The sequence below is a fragment of the Artemia sp. Qi Xiang Cuo genome, chromosome 19 (assembly GCF_049724085.1).
Source record: "Artemia sp. Qi Xiang Cuo chromosome 19, ASM4972408v1, whole genome shotgun sequence".
Lineage (NCBI taxonomy): Eukaryota > Metazoa > Arthropoda > Branchiopoda > Anostraca > Artemiidae > Artemia > Artemia sp. Qi Xiang Cuo.
The window spans coordinates 51,104,253-51,126,556 of NC_142812.1; the positions used below are offsets into that span (position 1 = coordinate 51,104,253).

Below are 22,304 nucleotides of genomic sequence, written 5' to 3' on the forward strand. Positions count from 1 at the left end.
TTGGCGTGTGTGCGTTAGTGTTCATGTGTGTGTGTTTTTATTCTTTTGTGTGTGTGTGTATTATTGTTTGTGTTGTATCTATTTTTTGTGTGTGTTTATTTTTGTGGTTTCAATAAATATTTTTTTTTCATTGAATGTATATAGTTTTGTTGTATTGGTGTTTTTTTGTGTGTGTAAGTTTTTGTGTTTCTTAATTTGTGTGTGTGTGATATTAGTTTTTTGTGTGTGTGTGTGTATGTGTTTGTGTATGTGTGTGTGTTTCTGTTTTTGTGTGTGTGTATGTTTTTTGTGTGTGTGTGTGTGTATGTTTGTGTGTGTGTGTGTGTGTGTGTGTATTCGTTTGTGTGTGTATTTTTTGGCGTTTGGTTGTATTTTTTCGTGTTTTTGGTTTTAATTTTTGTGTGTGTGTGTGTGTGTAATTTTTTGTGTGTGTGTGTGTGTGAGTTTTTTTTGTGTTCTTGTGTAATTTTTTGTGTGTGTGTGTGTGTGTGTGTAATTTTTTGTGTGTGTGTTAGTTTTGGCGTGTGTTTATATGTTTTCGTGTGTGTGTGTGTGTCTAAGTTTTGTGTGTGTGTGTGTGTAAGTTTTTGTGTGCATTTAAGTTTTTATGTGCATTTAAGTTTTCGTATGGATGTGTAAGTTTGTGTGTTTGTGTAAGTTTTTGTGTGTGTGTGTAAGTTTTGGCGTGTGTGTGTGTAGGTTTTCGTGTGTGTGTGTAAGTTTTCGTGTGTTTAAATTTTTGTTTGTGTGTGTAAGTTTTTGTGTGTGTGTGTAAGTTTTTGTGTGCATGTATGGGGACCGGGGGAGGGCCTTTGGGGCCCAGGGAGGGCGTTTGGGGATCCGGGGCCCTTGAGGATTGGGTCGTCTTTTGGGAGCCCAGTGGACCTCTCGGGTCCGGTGGGACCTTTGGGGGTCCGGGGGACCCTTTGGGGGTCCGGGGGACCCTTGGGGGTCGGTTGGCCCTTTGGGAGCCCGGGGGACCTTTGAGGACCAGGGGAGGGCCTTTGGGGGTCTGAGGAGGGCGTTTGGGGGATAACATTTCGAAATTTTTACTTTTTAGTTTACTTTTTGCGGCGCATCCCTGCGGCGCATCCTGCGGCGCTTTCCTGCGGTGCCTCCCTGCGGCGCATCCCTGCGGCGCTTTCCTGACCCGCGGCGCTTTCCTGCGGCACATCCTGCGGCGCTTTCCTGGCCCCCGGCGCCTCCCGGCGGCGCTTCTCGGGTCCGGGGGACCTTTGGGGGCCGGGGGAGGGCCTTTGGGGCACAGGGAGGGCCTTTGGGGCACAGGGAGGGCCTTTAAGGGTCCGGGGGACAGTTGGGAGCCGGGGGGACCTTGGGGGACCGGTGGTGGGCCTTGGGGCCCCCGTGGGTCCTTGGGGAGCTCGATGGGCCTTGGGGGGGCCCGGGGAGGGCCTGTGGGGGTCGGGGTGGGCCTTGGGGGGCGCCGGTGGTCCTTTGGGAGCTTAGGGGGCCTTTGAGGACCGGGGGGCTTCCTTCGGGGTTGGGGTAGGAGGATTGGAACCCTTTGGGGTTGGGGTAGAGAACCTCACAACACTGTTCAAATGAAACTTGTGTATTATAACGACCACAGAGTTTCACCCTCAAACTCTCTTCTAAAACCTTTCCTAAAATCATCTTTCAAAATGTCTCTAACTGTTTCGCCGAAATAGTTCCATAACCTGTCTAAAACAGTTTCGCCCAAATAATCCCTAAATGTAATTCAGCGTGTTCCTTTTGTTTTTGGCATCTCTGCGCTAATACATTTCAAATTAATAAGAAACCTGATTCCCGCGCTAAAACAATTCATCGCTAAGATGTTTCTTGGAGAATGGTTTCCATGGCCTTTGGCTATTAATATCCTTTGGATTTCGATCAAAAGAGTTGTTTCCGAGGCAATGACATTAATGACTTGGATCTATTCCTGGAGAATCGTTTCTAGGCGAAAATTTTTAAAGTCTGACAGATGATGTCATTGGTTGATTGATCTGTCAAGAAAGAAGAATTAATTTGTTGTTTCTAAGGGGAATTATTGATTCACGATAGGTGAATTGAGGTCGACCGCACAGGTGTTCCAAGGTCGATGTTGTTGTTGTTGTAAGTGCACGCTCTCAGCGAATGTCAAGGTCGTTGTTGTTGTTGTTGACTCACTTTGATTACGCAATCAATTTCTCAGAAATCCATTTCCCCTAGGGACTCTATTCCCATATTAGGACCATAAACCACGTGGTGATCGTGGGAGTTTTAAAAAAAAGTGTCCGGATCGGGATTCGAAGGGGTATTGTAATCGTGGGAGTAGAACCCCCCCATTCTACTACCCCCCCCCTCCACTGCCCTCAGAAATGGGGGAAAGAAGGGCCTCTGAGCCTTCCCCTTGAGGCAGATCCCATTTATTTTTGATTGTGAGTATTTTTGATTTTCCCTACAAAATTGACACATCGGAGAGGTAAAGCTAGGTCAACTCACAATGTCATTCTATCGTCGTTAGCCATTTTCATAGACTGATGCTGTTTCAAATTTATTACAAATTACGTGAGTTAACAACCCCTTCGGGGTTATCTTAACTGTTAATCAGTTTAATCCTTTTTTTTTCTCCACCGTCATACAATCCAATCACTAATTAGAATCATTCACACTCCTATTTTTCAAAACATTAATTAATATCCTTCAGAGTGTCCAATTTGCGAATCCAGTTTTGCAAAAATGTCAAATACCCACTCTCTTTGAAAAACTAAACCAGACTATACCCACCAACCCAGACTATACCCACCAAACCAGATTATACCCACCAAACCAGCCTTGCTATAGCAGGAAGGAACGTAAAGGCCCAGAAACTTATAGTTGACCCAGAAACTTGTCTGCTTGGCCCAGAAACATGTCTGGTTGGCCCGGAAACTTGTCTGGTAGGTTTTGTATAATTCCATATGCAATTGACATCAATAGCATTAACTAGTCTGGTAATCTGCCATGGAAAGGTGCCAGGGAACGTAAAGACCGCAAATAACACAGGATGGAACATAGTCTAGGCAAAATATAACCTTGATTACTACTGATAAAGGCCTTGGAAAAGGCGTTGATAAAGGCCTGTGAAACCAATATAGTTGGTCTTTAATATTTCATTGATTTAAAAAAACTTTTTCCACAAAACAGATTTTTCAAATAAATTTAAAGAGCTACATAAAACCAAAAATGAACAGAAATAAAGTCAAATAATCTTCCAAGCGCACAACTACCACAAATCACCATCAATAAATAAATGAAACCCAAAACGAACAGAAATTACAATAAATACCTGAGTCAAATTCAAAACGAGCAAAAATTAACATGGGTAATGCTGAAAACCCCCATGCCTTCTCAAGACCAGAACGTGATTTGCACTTTACTGAAAATAAAATACATTTTAAACGTGTTCTTCTTTTTGAATTTAACAAAGAAAAAAATATTAAGACTTTAAGGAATAAATATTAGTATATTTATATTAAACTGACAATCCCCAGGAATTTCTTTTTTTATTAATTTTACCCCTTGTTATATATTTTTATATTTTCAATTAAAAGTTGTACTATATACCCATTGCTAAAATTTCATAATTTCATTTAAAAGTTGTATTCATTGTTATATATTTTTATATTTTCAATCAAAAGTTGTGCCCATTGTCATATATTTTTAGATTTTGAATTCAAAGTTGTACCCGTTGCTATATGGTTTTATGTTTTCAATTTCAAGTTTTACTGTTGTTATATCTTCAATTAAAAGTTATGCCCGTTGCGATATATTGTAATATTTTCAATTAAAAGTTGTAGCCATTGTTGGGTGTTTTTAAGTTTTTAATTATAAATGGAAAAACAATATGGTCCAAGAAAGTATTTGCTCTACTATTTTGAAAGAAATAGTTTTGCCCTCTCCCCTAGGATTTTTGAAGAATATCTATTTTTGGTATTTTCCCTGAAAAATACCTTTTATTTGTATTTTCAGAGGAAAAATTAGAATAACATTAAAATTGTCTCTTCGATTTTGAAAAATACCTTTTGCCCCTTCCCCTCGACATTTTGAAAATTGACGCCTCGGGCTTCCTTAATCCGAAACCTTTTTATTCGTCTTTTGAATGTGAATCCACTGTCATCTTGGATAATTTATAGATGTTCTAGTATTATTGTTTGTTTGTGCTCTTTTATTTTTGTTTATTTGTTGTTTATTTATTGTTTGTTTATTTATTGTTTATTATTTATATTGTTTGTTATTTATTATAAACTTTCTCTTTTTAGATACTGAAGAAAAAGATATTTTAGGTTCGATCCTTTTGCCATCCTATCGAATCAGCCCTGTTGGACCTGACGAAAAAGTATTTCGTAAGTTTGCATTTAAAGCTGAACATGCTAATATGAGAACTTATGTATTCGCTGCTGATAATCATGAAATTATGGTTCAGTGGATGAACGCTTTAAGTCTAGCGGCAATTCTCCAAACAACACCAAAACATCTGTAAGTAAATCTGGTGTTTTCTTGTTAAAAAGGTATTTTCTTCTGTTCTGACAAAAATGCCAACATTAGAGCTTAAACATTCACTGTTTAATTAATTTCTCATATCACGCTGCCTATCTATTTACAAATTAAACAAATTTAATTACAGAAAAACAGGTATAATATTTTAAATAAGACAGTGGAAAACAACAAAAACAAACTTTTAATAACAAGAAAGGTCCAAACATTTCGACTTCATTTCGAATTCTAGATTTCTTCATTTCGACTCATTTCGATTTCGACTTCATTTCATTTCGACTACATTTCGACTTCTAGATGCTTTTATCAACGAAAAAAATAATTTATAAAAAACAAAAGATAAACTAGATTTAACAGTAAAATTAAATAAAAGGAAAAAAAAAAAAAAAACAGACGAAAAGCAACAAAAATCACATAATGTTGATTTTCGTGACGAACAATTGTCTTATTCATTATTATTTTAAAAAAACTATGTTTTCTAAAGAGTTAAAGAGGCTGATTTACACGATCAAACATTAAAACGTACAGGGCTTAGGAGGAACAGTGGGGGGGCGGCAGCCCCCCAACCCCCCCCTTTCGCAGCCTTTAAAAAAAAAAAAAATTTTTAACTGAAAGTAAGGAGCGACATTAAAACTTAAAACGAACAGAAATTATTCCGTATATGAAAGAGGCTGTGCCCTCCTCAACGCCTCGCTCTTTACGCTAAAGTTTTTATTGTTTAAAAAAAGAGTTGTGAGAAAGTCAAACTTTAGCGTAAAGAGCGAGGCGTTGAGGAGGGCACAGCCTCTTTCATATACGGAATAATTTCTGTTCGTTTTAAGATTTAATGTCGCTCCTTACTTTCAGTTAAAAAATTTTTTTTTATTTAAAAAAAAGAATCAGTGATCGAAAAACAATGAATTTTTTTTTTCAGTAAAAAAGGAAGGAGTGATCGGATTGAGCTGAAATTTCGAGGATAAGCGCCGGGGCCCGTGTAATGATTAACATCTAAATTTAAGCCAAATCGTAAACCTTTAACGGGGGGCTGTGGTGGGTGGGTCCAAACTTCCGGCCCAGTTTACCCCATGAAGATAAAGTCGGAGGAGGATGAAATTTTGCAAGTTTCTTAGTTTGAGCTTGGGGTACAAAATGCGATTACCGCCGTCTCTCTGCGACCTCTAGGACCTGAAATCGCTTAACATTGTGGTGGGTCGCCTCTTTATAGAGGCACAAGTGTGCCTCCTTGATTATTACTATGTAAGTTTTTCGTCTGTGTTTTCAGTTTGTTTTTTTGTTCTTTTGATGTGTATATTCTGTTTAATTTAATTTTTTCTTTTCTTTCTGTTTATAAAGCCGGGCGTGAAGTCAAAATATTCGGGTGTTTTTTTATTATTATTAAAAGTTTCTGTTTTTTTTCACTGTAAAATTTAAAACATTGTTCAGTTTTTTCAGTATTTTCATTTGTTTAATCTGTAACATCCACTGGTGAAATAATATAATTAAAATCTTGTGGTTCAAGGCTCTGAAAGTAGCAGCAATTCTCCAAAGGACACCAAAAGTAAATCTGAAAGAGTCTGCACGTTCTAAAACAAGCTGTTCTTGGTTTCCAAAACAAGCCGTTTTTGGCACGTTCTTGTCTTCCAAAACAAGACGTTCTTGGCTCGTTCTTGGCTTTCAAAACAAGCCGTTCTTGGCTCTATAATTTTTCGAGTACTGGGCAATAAAAAACAACGCCTGACTAGTTTGCTGCGGAATAGGCTCTGCAACGGGAACGTTTTTATATATTAACCAAGTGCCCCCTTTTTTTTAATCAAATATTCAGTGCTTAATTTACAAATGGTGTAAAAGAGTAAAATAAAAGTTAATGCATCCGAATGCGCTAAAAAGTAAAAAAAAAATCCAGCATTTTACTAAAAAGCAGGATTTTACTGCTCTTTGCTTGCATTGAATTAAGGTGAGATGGAAAGGCGTGAAGTACCTCTTTGCTTAACACTTCCTATCGACGCCTCGTAAACAATTATCATAAATGGTGCTAGGGATCTGTGTAGTAGTGTGTTTTGAGACAGGGGGGAAGGGGGTCGCGAGGTTGAAAAAATTAATAGGTTGCCAATTTTATTGTTTCAGTGCTCCATTTGTTGGCATTCAGTAAAACAATAACAATGTAAAACATAACAAGCAGTAAAACGTAACAATGAATTGGCTATTGTGTGAACACATTAAACATTGAATGTAAAAGCAATAAATTCTTTTGGACGGCGTTTTTGGACGGCGGAGGAAGTGTTTTCCCCCTCCTCCTGTTCTCCTGTTTTCCTCCTGTTCCCTGTGTTTCTCTGGTACATCTAACTCGATGCTGTGAAAATGCAAATAAATTTGGTTTTGTTTCGCCAATGTATTCGTCAATCGGTTCTTTTCTGCTATATTGCTCCTTTTATTGAAGGAACACCTCACTAGATTTGATTTCCTTTGATCAAAGTAGTCTGCACGCAACATTTTTTCTGTTAATGTCGTCGATTACCCATGATGCACACTTCAACATAACCCGGTTCCAACACCCCAACGTAACCCGGTTCCCACACCCCAACATAACCCGGTTCCCACACCCCAACATAACCCGGTTCTTATGTCATTTAATTAAGATATAACCTATCTCGGTTATCATAATGAAAGGTTTCGTAAATAATGCCTTGATCCAAATTCATAATCATTATGGTCCCCAACAAACCAGATCACTGCTCGAGGACAAGATTACTTATGGTTACTTGTGATACATTTACTTATTATGATATATCAGGTTACTTGTATAATCTTACTGTTTTTCTCCCTTCTTTTATTTCTCTCTCTCCCCACCTCCCTCCCTCAATGTCCTCTTTCTCTCCCTCCGCTTTCTCTTTTTTTGTGCATATTTGTTGTGATATCTGAATTTTTCGTATATATATATATATATATATATATATATATATATATATATATATATATATATATATATATATATATATATATTTCACTTTCGATTAAATGTTTTTTTTAATATTTTTCCTCCTGTGATGTATTTTTCTTTTGGCAAAGTTTAAATAATAAAAACTATAGTTAATAAGGATCTTTTGTAATCTTTTATTGAAAGTTTCGAGTAATATAAAATTAAGTGAGTTGACATTAAACTTCAATTGTATCAAAAAATAAATCATGAATATTCAGACATGGAACTGCTCAGATGAAAAAAGATACAAAACTACAAGTTAATTTTAACTAGTTATGGTTTATATTCTCTGTGCATGATTTCGACTTGTTGTTTTTCGGCAATTATATGGTTACAATGAACCAACGTAAGGCGACAGTTAGAGTATCATTTCATACCTGGAATTCAGTTCTGTCCACCAACCGAATTATATTTCAAAAATGTGCTTTGCATTCTTAGATTGAAAATAAAGTTGAGAATCCTTTGAAAATCGTCGAAAAAAGGAAATTTTTTCTATTTTCTAAGGAGGTTTAGATCTTTTCTAAAACAAGTTCTATGTAGTATCATACCGTACTTGAGATTCAGTTCTATCCACCAACCGAATTATATTTCAAAATTTGCTTTGCATTCTTAGATAAAAAATTAAGTTGAGAATCCTTTGAAAATCGTCGAAAGAAGGAAAATTTCCCTATTTTCTAAGGAGGTTTAGATCTTTTCTAAAACAAGTTCTATATAGTATCATTCCATACCTGAGATTCAGTTCTATTCACCAACCGAATCATATTTCACAATTTGCTTTGCATTCTTAGATTGAAAATTAAGTTGAGAATCCTTTGAAAATCGTCGAAAAAAGGAAAATTTCCCTATTTTCTAAGGAGGTTTAGATCTTTTCTAAAACAAGTTCTATATAGTATCATTCCATACCTGAGATTCAGTTCTATCCACCAACCGAATTATATTTCAATATTTTCTTTGCATTCTTAGATTGAAAATTAAGTAGAGAATCCTTTGAAAATCGTCGAAAAAAAGAAAATTTCCCTATTTTCTAATTAGGTTTAGATCTTTTCTAAAATAATTCTATATAGTATCATTCCATACCTGAGATTCAGTTCTATCCACCAACCCAATTATATTTCAATATTTGCTTTGCATTCTTAGATTGAAAATTAAGTTGAGAATCCTTTGAAAATCGTCGTAAAAAAGGAAAAATTTTCCTATCTTCTAAGGAGGTTTAGATCTTTTCTAAAACAAGCTCTATATAGCATCATTCCATACCTGAGATTCAGTTCTATCCATCAACCGAATTATATTTGAATATTTGCTTTGCATTCTTAGATTGAAAATTAAGTTGAGAATCCTTTGAAAATCGTCGAAAAAAGGAAAATTTCCCTATTTTCAAAGGAGGTTTAGATCTTTTCGAAAACAAGTTCTATATAGCATCATTCCAAACCTGAGATTCAGTTCTATCCACCAACCAAATTATATTTCAAAATTTGCTTTGCATTCTTAGATTGAAAATTAAGTTGAGAATCCTTTGAAAATCGTCGAAAAAAAAGGAAAATTCCCCTATTTTCTAAGGCGGTTTAGATCTTTTCTAAAACAAGCTCTATGTAGTATCAATCCATATTTGAGATTCTGTTATATCCACTAACCGAATTATATTTCAAAATTTGCTTTGCGTTCTTAGATTGAAAATTAAGTTGAGAATCCTTTGAAAACTGTCGAAAAAAGGAAAATTTCCCTATTTTCTAAGCAGGTTTAAATCTTTTCTAAAACAAGTTCTGTATAGTATCATCATTTTGGTTCGATGAAGGGATGCATCTGACCTAATGACATAAGTAACTTGTCCCATATGTGCATTTTAAAGCTGTAGCTTCGTCGCAAAATCCTCCGTTTCAGAAAAATCATATATTTTAAAGTGAGAATTTTGTTGAATTTTTCTCCCGAAATTCAGTGCTGTCTTTTGCCGATCCACTGACTACCCTTGGACACAAACTCCTCTCAGATGGAACAAAAATAAAGACTTTGTCATAAATTTTCTAGCAACCTAATTCGGGTTGCCTCATGTCAACCTTGTTGTCTGGAACCTACGTTAGGTGTCTGTTCACCACCGAAGAGGATTGCTCGTTCCTCTAACCCGGTGACTCCCAACGTGGGGCATAGGCCCTACCAATGGGGCATTGCAAAATTTTGATGAGTCATGTGCAGGTCGCGCACCCATCGGCTAATTATACTTTAGAGTCTTAATTTTGAGAATAAAAATATTTTAATACGAATGACGTCACATTCATGCGCATTTCAAGAGCAAAAAAGATACATGATAGTATTGCAATGACATACATCGTATAAAAGATGTTGTATTGAGACAATATTTTTTAATTAGCATTAAAAAATGTTTTTTAAGTTGCAAATTGGAGGACCCGAAACAAGATACTAAATGTTGGGGCCCCTGCCCTGAGTGATACTTACACCAAGTTAATGTCATTTTAAGCTTCCTTCAGGTGAATGCAAGTAAATTTTGGAGTAGCCAAATTTGAGTATCACGAGGGTGCATCAGGATTTTAGAGCATGACCCAAAATCAGTTGGGAACCACTGCTCTGCAGCCTTAATAAAATTAAATTAAAAAAAATCATGTGAATGACGTCAATTTCATGTGCATCTAAAGAGCAAAAAAGTAAATGATAGTATTGAAATGACGTTATGAATGTATAAAAGGTGTTGCATACAGACAAAAATTGTCATTGGTATAAGATATGCCTAGAGGACAACGCAAAAAAGGAAACCAAGTTAATGGCCTTTTAAGTTTCCTTCAGGTGAATACGCGTAAAATTTCGAGCAACAAATTTAAATATCACGATGGGGCATCAGGATTTTAGGGCATGGCCCAAAATTGGTTAGGAACCACTGCTCTGACATCACATTCTTTTAAAAACCCCGTAAAGCCATTACAGATTTGGTAGCTTTTGGGTTATGCCCTCTATTGGCAAGAAGTACTTTGTTGCTTAAGCCTTCATAATCTTCCTTGGGACTGCAGAGTGTCTTGCAGACACTTTAACAGTACTTACATGCACCAGCTACCAGCATGCAATTCTGCAAATTAGCCAGCTCTGACTGGCTCCCTCGTAATAGAGAGAAAGCTGTCGAGCGAATTTACATTTTAGAAAGTGTCACTCAAGAAAAGTTGTAAAGTTTAGTTTTTCTGAGCTCCTCATCAATATTTGATTCCACTGCAGTCTTTGTGAATTAGATGACATGTCAGAATTGTAGATTAGGCTATATACTTGGTTTTGGGACTTGATAGCTTTCTCACAAGATACTTCGACGATGGCATCCTTAAGAAGCGTAAGCATGAGCAACAAATTTCAAATATCATTCCACTTGCTATCTGTGAGCAGGAAGTCAACCTAATTGAAACGCGCAAGCAGAGCCGCTCCTGGGGTTGGTGGTGCCCGGGAAAAGTAAATTTCAGCGCCCCCCTGACTCAAATATAAGAAAAAGACCGAATCAAAATGAAAAGTTTGGTCAAAGTGGAGGGCTGAGGGGGGGGTGGCTGGTGGCTGGAGGGGGCGTCCCCCTCCAGCCCACTTTGTGGTTCTGCCCGTAAGTGCGCTATGCTCATTATTTTCTCTCTGGGGTCTTATAGAAGACGTAACAAATGATACGTGAAGTCACTTAGTGGTTACATGAAAGTTTTGTTTATTTGCACTCACAAGGTGAAATTTTTCAGCACTACAGCTTACTATATTTCTAACTTTCTGAAAAAGATTGGGAACTTGAAATAGGGGAACTTGTAGACAATTTTGGTTTAGATTTTAATTTGGTTTGAATTATGCATAAGCTGCTTCCTTAGAATAATCAACATTGTCATAGCGCATACTCACGAGTCTCTCAATTCCCCAATGGTTTTTAAGTTAAACCAATCTATAATCAGAAAATTTATTTTCTTTCTCGTCAGCGGTAGGTCCTTTTAATGCCAATTTTGTATTCAAAACTAAGTTCAATTTCAATGTTTTAACAATAGCCTTGATTAATTGATAGCTGGATTGATGGTCGGATGAGCTTATGCCAAATTCTATTGAGTCATTGCATACCAGAAATTTTTCTGCATTTCAAGAGTCCCAATGGTTGTGGTAAAAGAGTTGAATTTGGAAACTAGCCATCATTCTAAATTCACATATGATTTCCACCTTAATTTTGGGATTGTAATCGTTACTTGTTGTTTCTGGTACTTGGCCATTATTTGGGCCTTTCTAAAAAGTGAAGTTTGGTTAATGAAATAAAATAGGATTAATTTATAAGAGTTTATAAACAAATTGGGGTACTTTATATTTGCACACTAGGGGGGGGGGGGGTAAAGCATAGCATATCTTTGCATTCCATTTCTCAATAGCGGTCTCTTGAAAATAACCAGCCTGGCGGATTTCGTCTCTCATTAGTATATAGAAGTGTACGTTTACGGTTTAACGCAGTACCGTAATTTCTGTTCGTTTCGGGCACAGTAGACAGAATATACCCAGTAAGCTTATCGCAGATCATTTCTGGTCTTCGTGAACAAAAAGCTCCTCCCACTTATTTCTGTTTCAATGCACTTTGCACTCCTTCCCACTTGTTTCAATGCACTTTGATGGAAACAGACGGAAACAGACTAACCTGCATTCCCGCTAATCTGACTTCGCCTATGTTTATATCTGCAAAAACGTTCTCCGGAGCACTCGCACCCCGGTCCGGGTTTTATAATGGGTGAGATAGAGAATGATCATACTGCTAATTATATAAACTGTGGTTTCGGGTTTCGTTTGTTTATTGATGGTGATTTGTGGTAGTTTTACGCTTGGAAAATTATTTGACTTCATTTCTGCTCATTTTTGGTTTAATGGAGCTCTTTACTTTTCATTGAAAAACTTATTTTGTGGATTTTTTTTTAAATCAATATGAAGATAATGTCCTTTGTGCTCTATTTTGGAGAAGGGTGCTCTGGGACAATGATGATTAAAACAGCGGGGCTGTGTGATTTAGTGTTCGAGCTCTGGGCTCCTTCATGGGTTACTATTAGCATTGCAGATATGAAGATAAGGCCTTTCGTAAATTAGTCTAGCAAAATATACAAAGACGACTGTGATTGGAACAGCGGGGCTAAATGTAATAGCGTACAGGCTTTGCGCTCCTTCAAGGGCTACCATCAACATCGGTGAATATGAAGGTAAGGTCCTTCGTGCAATAAGTCTGGAGAAAGATGCGATAAGCAAGGCCGTATCTAGGATTTTTTTCGGGGGGTGGGGCGTTACAAAAGGATTTTTTTGGGAAGGGGGTTACAAAAACTTAAATAAACGCATAACAAATTTGTTTATATTCATTTTTATTTACGTTTTTCACGAGTCGGACAAACATTTTTTTTTGGGGGGGGGGAGGTCAATCGTTGCCGAGACAGCGACGATTAAAACAATGGGACTGCATGACCTAGTGTTCGAGCTCTGGGCTCCTTCAAGGGTTATAATCAACATTTCTGAAGCTTAGGATAAGATCTTCCCCAAATTATTCTTTCGAAATATGCACTGATTCAGCAGCGATTAAAGACTAGTTATAGCTGAAAACTGCCAATTACCCTGGTTCATAGATCCCCTGTCCGTTTGTACCACCTCCCCATTAGAGGCTCATATCTTTCGATGTTTATTAGCAGCCTTCTATTTATGTTATGCAGATTTGATGCTTCTTTTTGTCATTAAATCCCAACGATAATGGTGATTCTGTCTTCCGCAAGTCGGATGTGATAATTCTTAAGGTATTTTAAAGGGTATGCCTTCGCTCCATGATAAAATTAATTCCGTTTCCTTACTTTCTTGCGATCATAGTACTTCAGTATCTTATCAGCTAATATTTCCTGTGCATCTCCAAGCGAGAAAAGGGAGCTTTATTTTGAAAAGAAGAAAAATAAAAAAAAAGTTTCTCGAGGACCAAATGAGATGCAGTAAAATTGAGTGGACTAGTCGGAAATTAATGATGGGAAAATCTTAAGAATAATGAGATTTTAAGGGATGGAGGTGGAGAGGGCAGAATTCTTTTCCTCTGCCTGCAAATAAGTAATAAATTTGGTAATAAGTGCTCAAACAACAGTATTTTGGAAAGGGGAGGGTCAAGTTCGAAAAAAGTACACTGTAAGGCGGCTATCGATCTGTTCTTCCAGGGGAAAATCCTTTGGTTCTATATTTGGGGAAGATACCTCCTCCATGAACTCCCCTCCCACGTGCTGAGGCATGAAATTGATTGTGGGAATATACCAAGAAATATAATTTTTATTGAAAAAATACTCTTCATTAAACAGGAATTTGATATATATATATATATATATATATATATATATATATATATATATATATATATATATATATATATATATATATATATATATATATATATATATATATATATATATATATATATATGTGTGTGTGTGTGTGTATATATATATATATATATATATATATATATATATATATATATATATATATATATATATATATATATATATATATATATATATATATATATATATATATATATATATATATATATATATATATATATATATATGGGTAAAAATAATGGGAAATTTCACCCGGGTTTTATGTAACATTTCTAGGAATTCGGTGATAATCTAAATGCTCTGCCTATTGCTTTGTGTTGACGAATGAATTACTGATATGATCCTCATAAGTTATGATAAGTATAATTGAAGCCATGCTACGAATTAGCACGGTTTTATCACAGGAGTAGATCTAGACCAAAATCTTTGAAAGGGGGGGGGGAATGACAAGGGTGACAATAAGTAAAATCCTGGGGGGGGGATGTGACAAGGGTGCCAATAATTGACCAAATTTATTTTTAAACAGAGTAAAAAACAGGAAAAAACAAAGAATGAGGGCGCCAGAAAAATCCTGGGGGACTTGGTGTCCCCCCGCTCCCCCTGCATCTGCCACTGTTTTATTATACTTTTCTTGGAATCGATGACTCTCTAAACACTGCACACTGGAGATAAGCGTCTGTCGGTCGTAAATTGCTGATACGGACCTCATAAGTATAAATCAAGCTGGGCTATAAATTAACGCGGTTTCACCTAACCTTTTTAAAGATCGGCAACAACCTAAATATTCCACCCACTACAATTATGAGTGTGTTGATGCATGAATTGCTGATATGGGCTTCATAAGTATAAATGAAGCTGCAATATAAATTAACGCGGTTTTACCTAACCTTTTTAAGGATCGACGATACCCTTAATCTCCTCTCACTAGAGGTATGCGTGTGCTGGCGCATAAATTATTGATATGATCTTCATAAGCGTAAATGAAGCCTCATAAAACTTCATATTTTCAAAAAAGCCAAATAAAAAAAAAACAATACAATTGCTCTCTATTGAAGCTTTCTTAACGAAAACAAGAGAAATATGTCAAAAATTCTAAAAGTATAGGAACTCTTAGGAACAATCGTAAGTTTTCGGCAGGGGGGGGGGGTATATCCTTCCGTGCATACCATATTACATATTACAGTGTCTCTTATGACCCTCAAATCCTCTTCCCTGGATTATACTTTGCTCAAGCTGAGCAAAGTATCAAGCACTTACAATTTTTTTTAGATTTTGCTGAGCGCCATGTAAATCGAATCTTAATTTTAATCTTAAATAAAAAGTCATTGACCTCTTTGTAGATGGCAGGACTAATCAACTCTTGCTAGAAAGCCAGACCTTATAACCCGTAATATATGAAAAACAATGAAAATTATATAAGTCAATTGAGTACAGTTCAAAGTAATTTTCAGCATTGCATGACTAAAACTAATCACTGATCGAATGTTTATTAATGAGCTTGCTAATTATTTTTACTCAAGCATGTATGGTGTAACGATCCTTGCGGGCATGAGGGTATATTTTTGTTGTTCTTGTACCATAGCATCCAAGAAACGTGAAATTTGAGTCTAACCGCATTTGTGAGCTCCTGAGAAAAAAAAAATTAAATTATGTTAATTCGATTCTTCTACTGTCCTGGTGAGTAACTTTTGTACTAAAGATTTCCCGCAATTTTTATACTGTTGTTTCATGGCTCGGAATAGGATAATGTTATTTCGAAGTAAAATTTTTCATAAAAATGTTAAAAAGAAAATAAGTGCATAGAACTAATCCCCACAAAGGCTCCATGACCCAGGGCCGTTTTTAGGGTTGGTGTTGCCCGGGGGAAATTAATTGCAGCGCCCCATCCCGACTAAAATATAAGCAAAAGAAAGCCGAATCAAAGCGATAAATTTGATCAAAGTGGGCGATTCTCCATCCGCAGTGCCTCCAAGCCATGGTGCCCGGGGCAACTGCCCGGTTATCCCCTCCCTAGGAACGGCTCTGCCATCACCTAACTCAAAAACAAAATAGAGGATCATAAGGATTATAAGATCATTAATTGGGATTTACATTGGGATTTTACTAATACTGTGGTTTAGCTAGCGCTAATTTGAGTAAATCAGATTTTTCATGGAATTCCTGACTGCTTGAAAAATAGTGATTCACTCAAATTAGCGCTAGCTAAATCTCGATATTGCTAAAATCTTACTGTGAACGAGCTTTACGAAAAGCTAAACAGACACCAATAAATCCTAGAAGGAGCTTAAAAAAAGGAAAAAGAATTGGCAAGAAGCCAAACAATTTTCAACAGTTTTCAGAAAGCGAAGAAGTTAAATATTTGGCCTGATTCAGGCATCATGTTCTATACACTATGAATCACCATTACATGATTGAAATGTGACTTTACAGATGTAGTAAAGTGTTTGCTAGTGCAGAATTACTCCTCCTCAGTCACTTTACTTTATCCGACCCCTCCCCCTACTGTGCAAATATATTGCCCAAATTATATATTCTTCGTTCATTTTCCGTTTCTTGATTTTGTCGATGTTATTTGCTCATTATGGGAGGGGGGGGGGGGTAAAGTAACGTATAGCGCTTTTAGGAACCATACAAGTAAGGACTGTAGAATTTTGCAAAGTTGTTTTTAGAATTGTATAGTGTTTCCTTCTGAGAGGAGGGAATCACTGTTATCACCGTAAATTGAATTTGAGTATGGGTTATGTGACCAATGTAATTTGTTTGATCAGAAGAGAAAAATTAAAAAATCCACAGGGGCTTAAGGAGATCAGTATGGAGCTGAGAACACAGATTATCTATTAGGTTATCTCACTCCTAGCAAAACACAAGGGCGATGTGTTCCTCAATTACATTGACTATCTGCCTATCTAACAAGACTAGCCTGCTCGTACAATGTCACGCGATGTCATTGGATTGGATAACGCTCCGCCTGTGCTTGGGTTGGATTGGATAACGCTCCATCCGCTCAATGTCCTTGGATATTTTCCACCTTTAAGAAGCCAAGTCATCTGATTGGATGGCTTTTGAGGTTTGCAAAAATATTAAAGTGAGAAATCTGTGTAAGCATCAATAATCTGTACTGGGAAAAATTAAAACATGGACTTGAAAGATATGGTGATTTAAGATCAAGTAATGGTATAGCTCCCAAAGCATACTTGCTTTCAGTTTTCGACTTTTCTGTACTATCCAAGTTATTTCGAGTCTGAGACAAAAAGGCGTGTATGTAAATTTTATGAGTCATGAAATTGTAATTCAAAAGCTTAAGTGGAAAAAAATTAGTACAAAGGTCAACCATCAAGTTGGTGTCAATTTTGAGTTGGGATCGGGCCAGGGACAATGAAGTTCGGTGGTTATATCACTGTTATCGCAACTATATATTCATCTCTTTCTGTACAATATTTTTTTCAAGTTGTTATGTCAAACATGTTCATGCTTGCTTCCGAAGGGTGTATTCGAAGGAACTTGAAAATTGAGAGCTGCAGTGGTGTAATTTCGGCAAAAGCCGGGGAGGGGGAGGGGTTCAAAGTTGGAGCCAATTTCCCAAATCAAGTGAAAATGACAGTGAAAACTGAAAAATGAGCCATAGAGGTAAATATATAGGCTACTAAAGAAAACTGATCCGTTTCTTGGGATGCTTAAATTATGCAGGATTATCTTAGTTTTGACAAGATTTTTAAGAAACTAAATTTCATCGGGGGGGGGGGGCAAACTGGGGTGCAAACCAAGGTCTGGGAGGGGCAGTTGCCTCCTGCTCAAATCAAATTACGCCAATGGAGAGCTGTTTATTTTTACTGAACCTTAAGTTTTAAGCACTTGAATGAGAATCTAACCCCGTGATTCCCAGCGAGGGGTGCAGGCCCCGCCGATGAGCCATGGCAATATTTTGGTGGATCATGGGCAGGACGTGCACCCTTTGGCTGACTATACTTTAGATCCTTAATTTTGAAAAAAAAATTATATAAATAACGTGACAATCATATGCGTTTTAAGAGCAAAAAAACATGATTGCATCGTAATAACCTCCTGCATTATATAAAAGGCGTTTTATACAGACAATATTTTTCAATAGCATATAATATAATATAATATGATATGCATATAATATGTATATATAATATGCATTGAGGACAACCCTAAAAAAAAAATTACTAAGTTAATGGCCTTTTAAGTTTTCTCCAGGTGAATGCATGTAAAATTTTGAATAACAAAATTTTAATGCAATATTACGAGCGGGGGGGGGGGGTTCGTAAATGCCTAGGTGGGGCATGCCCACCATCGGTTGGGAACCACTGACTCTACCATTACATGATAGCCAAGAGAAAAAAAACAGCCAAAAATGAACAGAACACCCATAGAATGGCCACCATCAATAGAAAAAGTGTAAAAATCTAGCAAAACAAAATTATTAAGTTACAAGAGAATATCTACTTAATTTGATAGAAATACACATAAAATTCAATTTTATTTTTTCTTCTTAATAGGATATAACAATACAAATAGAAAAAGATTTTAGCTTAACAAGTAAGTCTTGTTCGAGGAGTATTTCATTTTTTTATTTTAATGGTCGCGCATTTTATTGCAATATTTATCATACTTATATTTAATATTAGACATTTTATTTATATTTATTTGTGCTTTGGTGATGATGGCTCTTAGATATAGAGCCGAAATATTCATTTAGAGAAAAATTTCACTGTCTTAAAAATAATTCCTCATTGTAATACCTTTGGTTATCTGTATAAAAAAAACAAAAAAAACTAATTGATAATTGCCTGATTGTAAAAAAAAAAATATTCGGTAAAAATTTCAGGATCATTTGTTATCAATCAGGTCTCATGAGAGGGACGCCACTAACCACTAAGCTATATGGGTTTCGCCGCTTTGAATTTCTTGCTTATGCTGTCGGGCGCGCCGACCATAATTATATGGCCGCCAAAATTATCAATAATATACTGTCAGATTTGCTATTTGAGGTCCCAGTTAGTTCTGTGATAAAAATTACATTACATCTTTTATGACTTATGCAACAAAACTTTTTTTTCCAAAAAATAATATCTTTTTTATTCATTTCAATTTATAAATTAACCAAGTTCAGTCTTTGCCATTCTTGGATTACCAACGTCATAATGTAGTCGACGCTCAAATTTTTTATATCCCATATTCACGCGTAGTTCAAAATGTCGGAAAATAATAGTTATTGAAATGTCTGAAAATATCTGCTTTCCTATAAGAAAGAAATGTCTCACCCTTTGATAAGGTAATTAGTAATTACAGCCCGAGGTGGCAGTTCATGATTTCTGTTAATGAAATCAGGGGTTATCTTGATTATCTCCCTCCTCCCTATCTCCTACAGAATCTTAAAGCAAAATTTTAACAAAATTTGCATTTATCAACAAAATTATTTTTTAATTTATTGTATACATTATTTCAATTAGTATTACTATTTAATTTTCTAATTTATTTTAATAATTAATTAATAATTTATTAATTATTCATTAATTATTAAAATAAATTAGAAAATTAAATAGTAATACTAATTGAAATAATGTATACAATAAATTAAAAAATAATTTTGTTGATAAATGCAAATTTTGTTAAAATTTTGCTTTAAGATTCTGTAGGAGATAGGGAGGAGGGAGATAATCAAGATAACCCCTCGTTTCAACTGTTTGCTCCTTATTTCATCAGCCACAATCAAAACCATCACTACGAACCATTAATTCGGCACGTGCTAAGCTAAAAGTGATAACAAATTTGTTTTGGCCCGACGCCCAGTAGCAGTTTTAGGCGTCATAATCTGGGGGAGACAAGGTATACCACAAGAGTGTAAAAATACAAAATAAAAGAAATTGAATATCAGATGTAAAAAAAAACAGGGGGCAACTGTCCCCCTACCCAGGCCTAGAACCGCTACTGCCGACACCCTCTTCTGTCCAATTGAGTTGGATTGCAATGAGATAAAATGTCTCATTGAGTTGCTCAGGGATCTGTCGTAACGTAAAGCATTGCCTTATGCAACCCATTTCAAGTTGAAAACTCGCCTAGTTGGATCACGTTCCTGTCCAAAAGCCACGGAAAGCTTAAAAGAGTGGAAATTGGTGCTAGTGTCGAAAAGAAAAATAATCAACGACATCTAAGGCCTGGTGACTTTGTTAAGCCTAAAAAATGCTGCTTAATCATTTTAGGTACTTTAAAAGGCAGGGGAGGGTAAAGAAAGTAGAATTTTCTCCCCAGTTGGCTTGCTGGCTCAAAGTAAACTAGCCAATTTAGCCTGCCAAGTATTTCCTAAGTTAACCTAGACCTACTTTGTGCAAACTGAATTTTGACTTGCAACGATTCTAAAAAGCTGATCAATTATCGCCTACAGAGAAATGTCAGCTTTAATCCTATTACATAGTAGATTAACCATATCAAATGTCCATTTTTCTTTGTCATTTTCTACACTTTTAATGAAGTCGCCAGACGATACACTGCAAGTGGTGCCACTAGTTTTTAATCTCTATCTTCTCATGTCAAATCATAAAAATCCGCCTTTTTTTCTTTTTTAAAGGTATGATAAAAGAGAGAATTCTAGAAATAATTATTTCGTTGAGACAGGGTTGCAAGTTAATCGGTTGAGAGTCAAAAGGCTGCATCCATCTTTTACCTGGCGCTTTTTTGCCATCTCTTAGTGGTTGTTGTAAGTGATGTTTATTTTACAGTAATTTGAAAATAAATCCGCCCATCATTCAGTTCTCTTTGTTCCTGTCCGCAACGACGTGGTTCAGAAGTATGGCGTTTTGTTTGTAATGCCAAAACTAAAAAATCACTAAATTTGCACGTAAACCACTAGATTATTGAAGAAAATCAACCAGAACATCACTAAAAACTAGCGATTTTTTTGTCATCGGGTGGCAACCCTGTTCAAACCATAAACGGATAAACATCCTCCAGAGCCATCGGTGGCGCATAGGGTGTCGAACCCACGTTTCAGTTGAGGAAAGGTTCAGAAGAACCATGCTATGTATTTTAACAACAATACTAATAAAAAAACATTCCTAGGTAATTTCAGGGTTGGTTTTCCTGTTCTTTTTTGTACAGGTAGATGGCGACTTATGTATTCCAACCGTCGAAGTACCCCCTGCTTCCAGTTTTTTGTGATAAAGTTTCTATATCTGCTGAGCCAGTAGCCTCGAAGTTACCCGAGGCTACTTATCTATATATTATATTCACACATAGTATAATGTAATTATATTATATTTAAAAGCTCTTATTACTCATTCCCTGTTCGCGAGGAGGCTCTAAATTGACTGCTGTACTTTTGGGAGGTGATGGGATGTTTGTAGTGGAAAGATTCTGAATGATTTTGGGTATGAGGTGATGGCTCACCCTGAGTGTTTACAAATTCTAAGCTGCAGTTTGTTTTCCTTCTTTGACGCAAGTCTGAACGGTTTTATTTTCTTTTCTTCTTACCTAGGATAGATGATAGACTATCTGTCAACAAGTGAAATGAATCATTTTTATACATTTCTTAAAAATTTATGCCAGCTTTTCCTCTCACAGAGACCATCTGCCTTGTCTTCACTCTTTTAAGCCATGGCTCTGAAGTTTTTCATGACTTCCACCAAGTTGATTTTACTTCAAAAATCAACGAATGCTTTCACCCTCCGTTGGATCAAGGTAAATTTAGAGCTAGGCAAACGATTTTTTCATAGTTGAACCAAAAATTTACCGCAAACCTAATAAATGAAAAGACAAATAATATGAAATAAATGAATGAAATAATTAAATGAAATAAATAGATAAATGAAATAAATGAAAAGACAAATTGCTACGCTAACGTAACTTGGGAAATATCTCAGTGTATAACAGACGGAATACTAAATGAAGCAGAAAAAGTTAAATGCTGTAATGGAAAAAGAATTGTATTTGAGTTGACCATCAGCCTGACTCAGGATAGTCGGAATTCTTTAATTCACCGATTATACATGTTCAAGTTTCGCAATATTTGAGACGGATAGAATTTCTTCTGTTTTATTTGACCATAAATAACAGTTCGAGTAGGGATAGATAATTTCGGAGACCACACTGCCTTTCCATGACAATAAAATAAAAGTTCAAAATAGCGATACAATCCTTTTTAACAGACAGTGTATAGAAATTCACAAAAATACCAGATCTTTCGGTCACTCTGTATGTGACCGAAATATCTGGTCTTTTTATGAATTTCTATACACTGTCTATTAAAAAGGATTTTATCCCTATTTTGAACTTTTATTTTATCGATTAGGGATAAATCCTTTCATTAGACAGTTAAAAAGAAAAAACAATCAAAAAATATACTGGATGTTTCGATCACATATACATGGTCAATTATAAACTTGTCAGTTAATTTTGGTTATATACATGGGTTTCATCATTAGACATGTGAAGAAAGTTTTGAATAGCTCAACTTCAGCTTTGATTGACAGCTTTGACTGCACTGCATTCGA

At 36.0% G+C, this 22,304-nt stretch overlaps 1 protein-coding gene across 5 annotated transcripts in view; it reads left to right on the top strand.

Annotated features, from left to right (window-relative positions):
- Positions 1-22,304, top strand: part of LOC148940973 (uncharacterized) — a 368,976-nt gene that overhangs the window by 59,338 nt on the left and 287,334 nt on the right. For all 5 annotated transcript variants that reach the window (XR_016143387.1, XM_089105391.1, XM_089105390.1 and 2 more), the window contains exon 4: positions 4,263-4,479. Coding sequence is in view for 4 of the 5 variants with exons in the window: in XM_089105391.1 (XP_088961517.1) it covers positions 4,263-4,479 (217 nt within the window). In the remaining variant the exon portion in view is untranslated. The remainder of the gene's footprint in view (positions 1-4,262; positions 4,480-22,304) is intronic.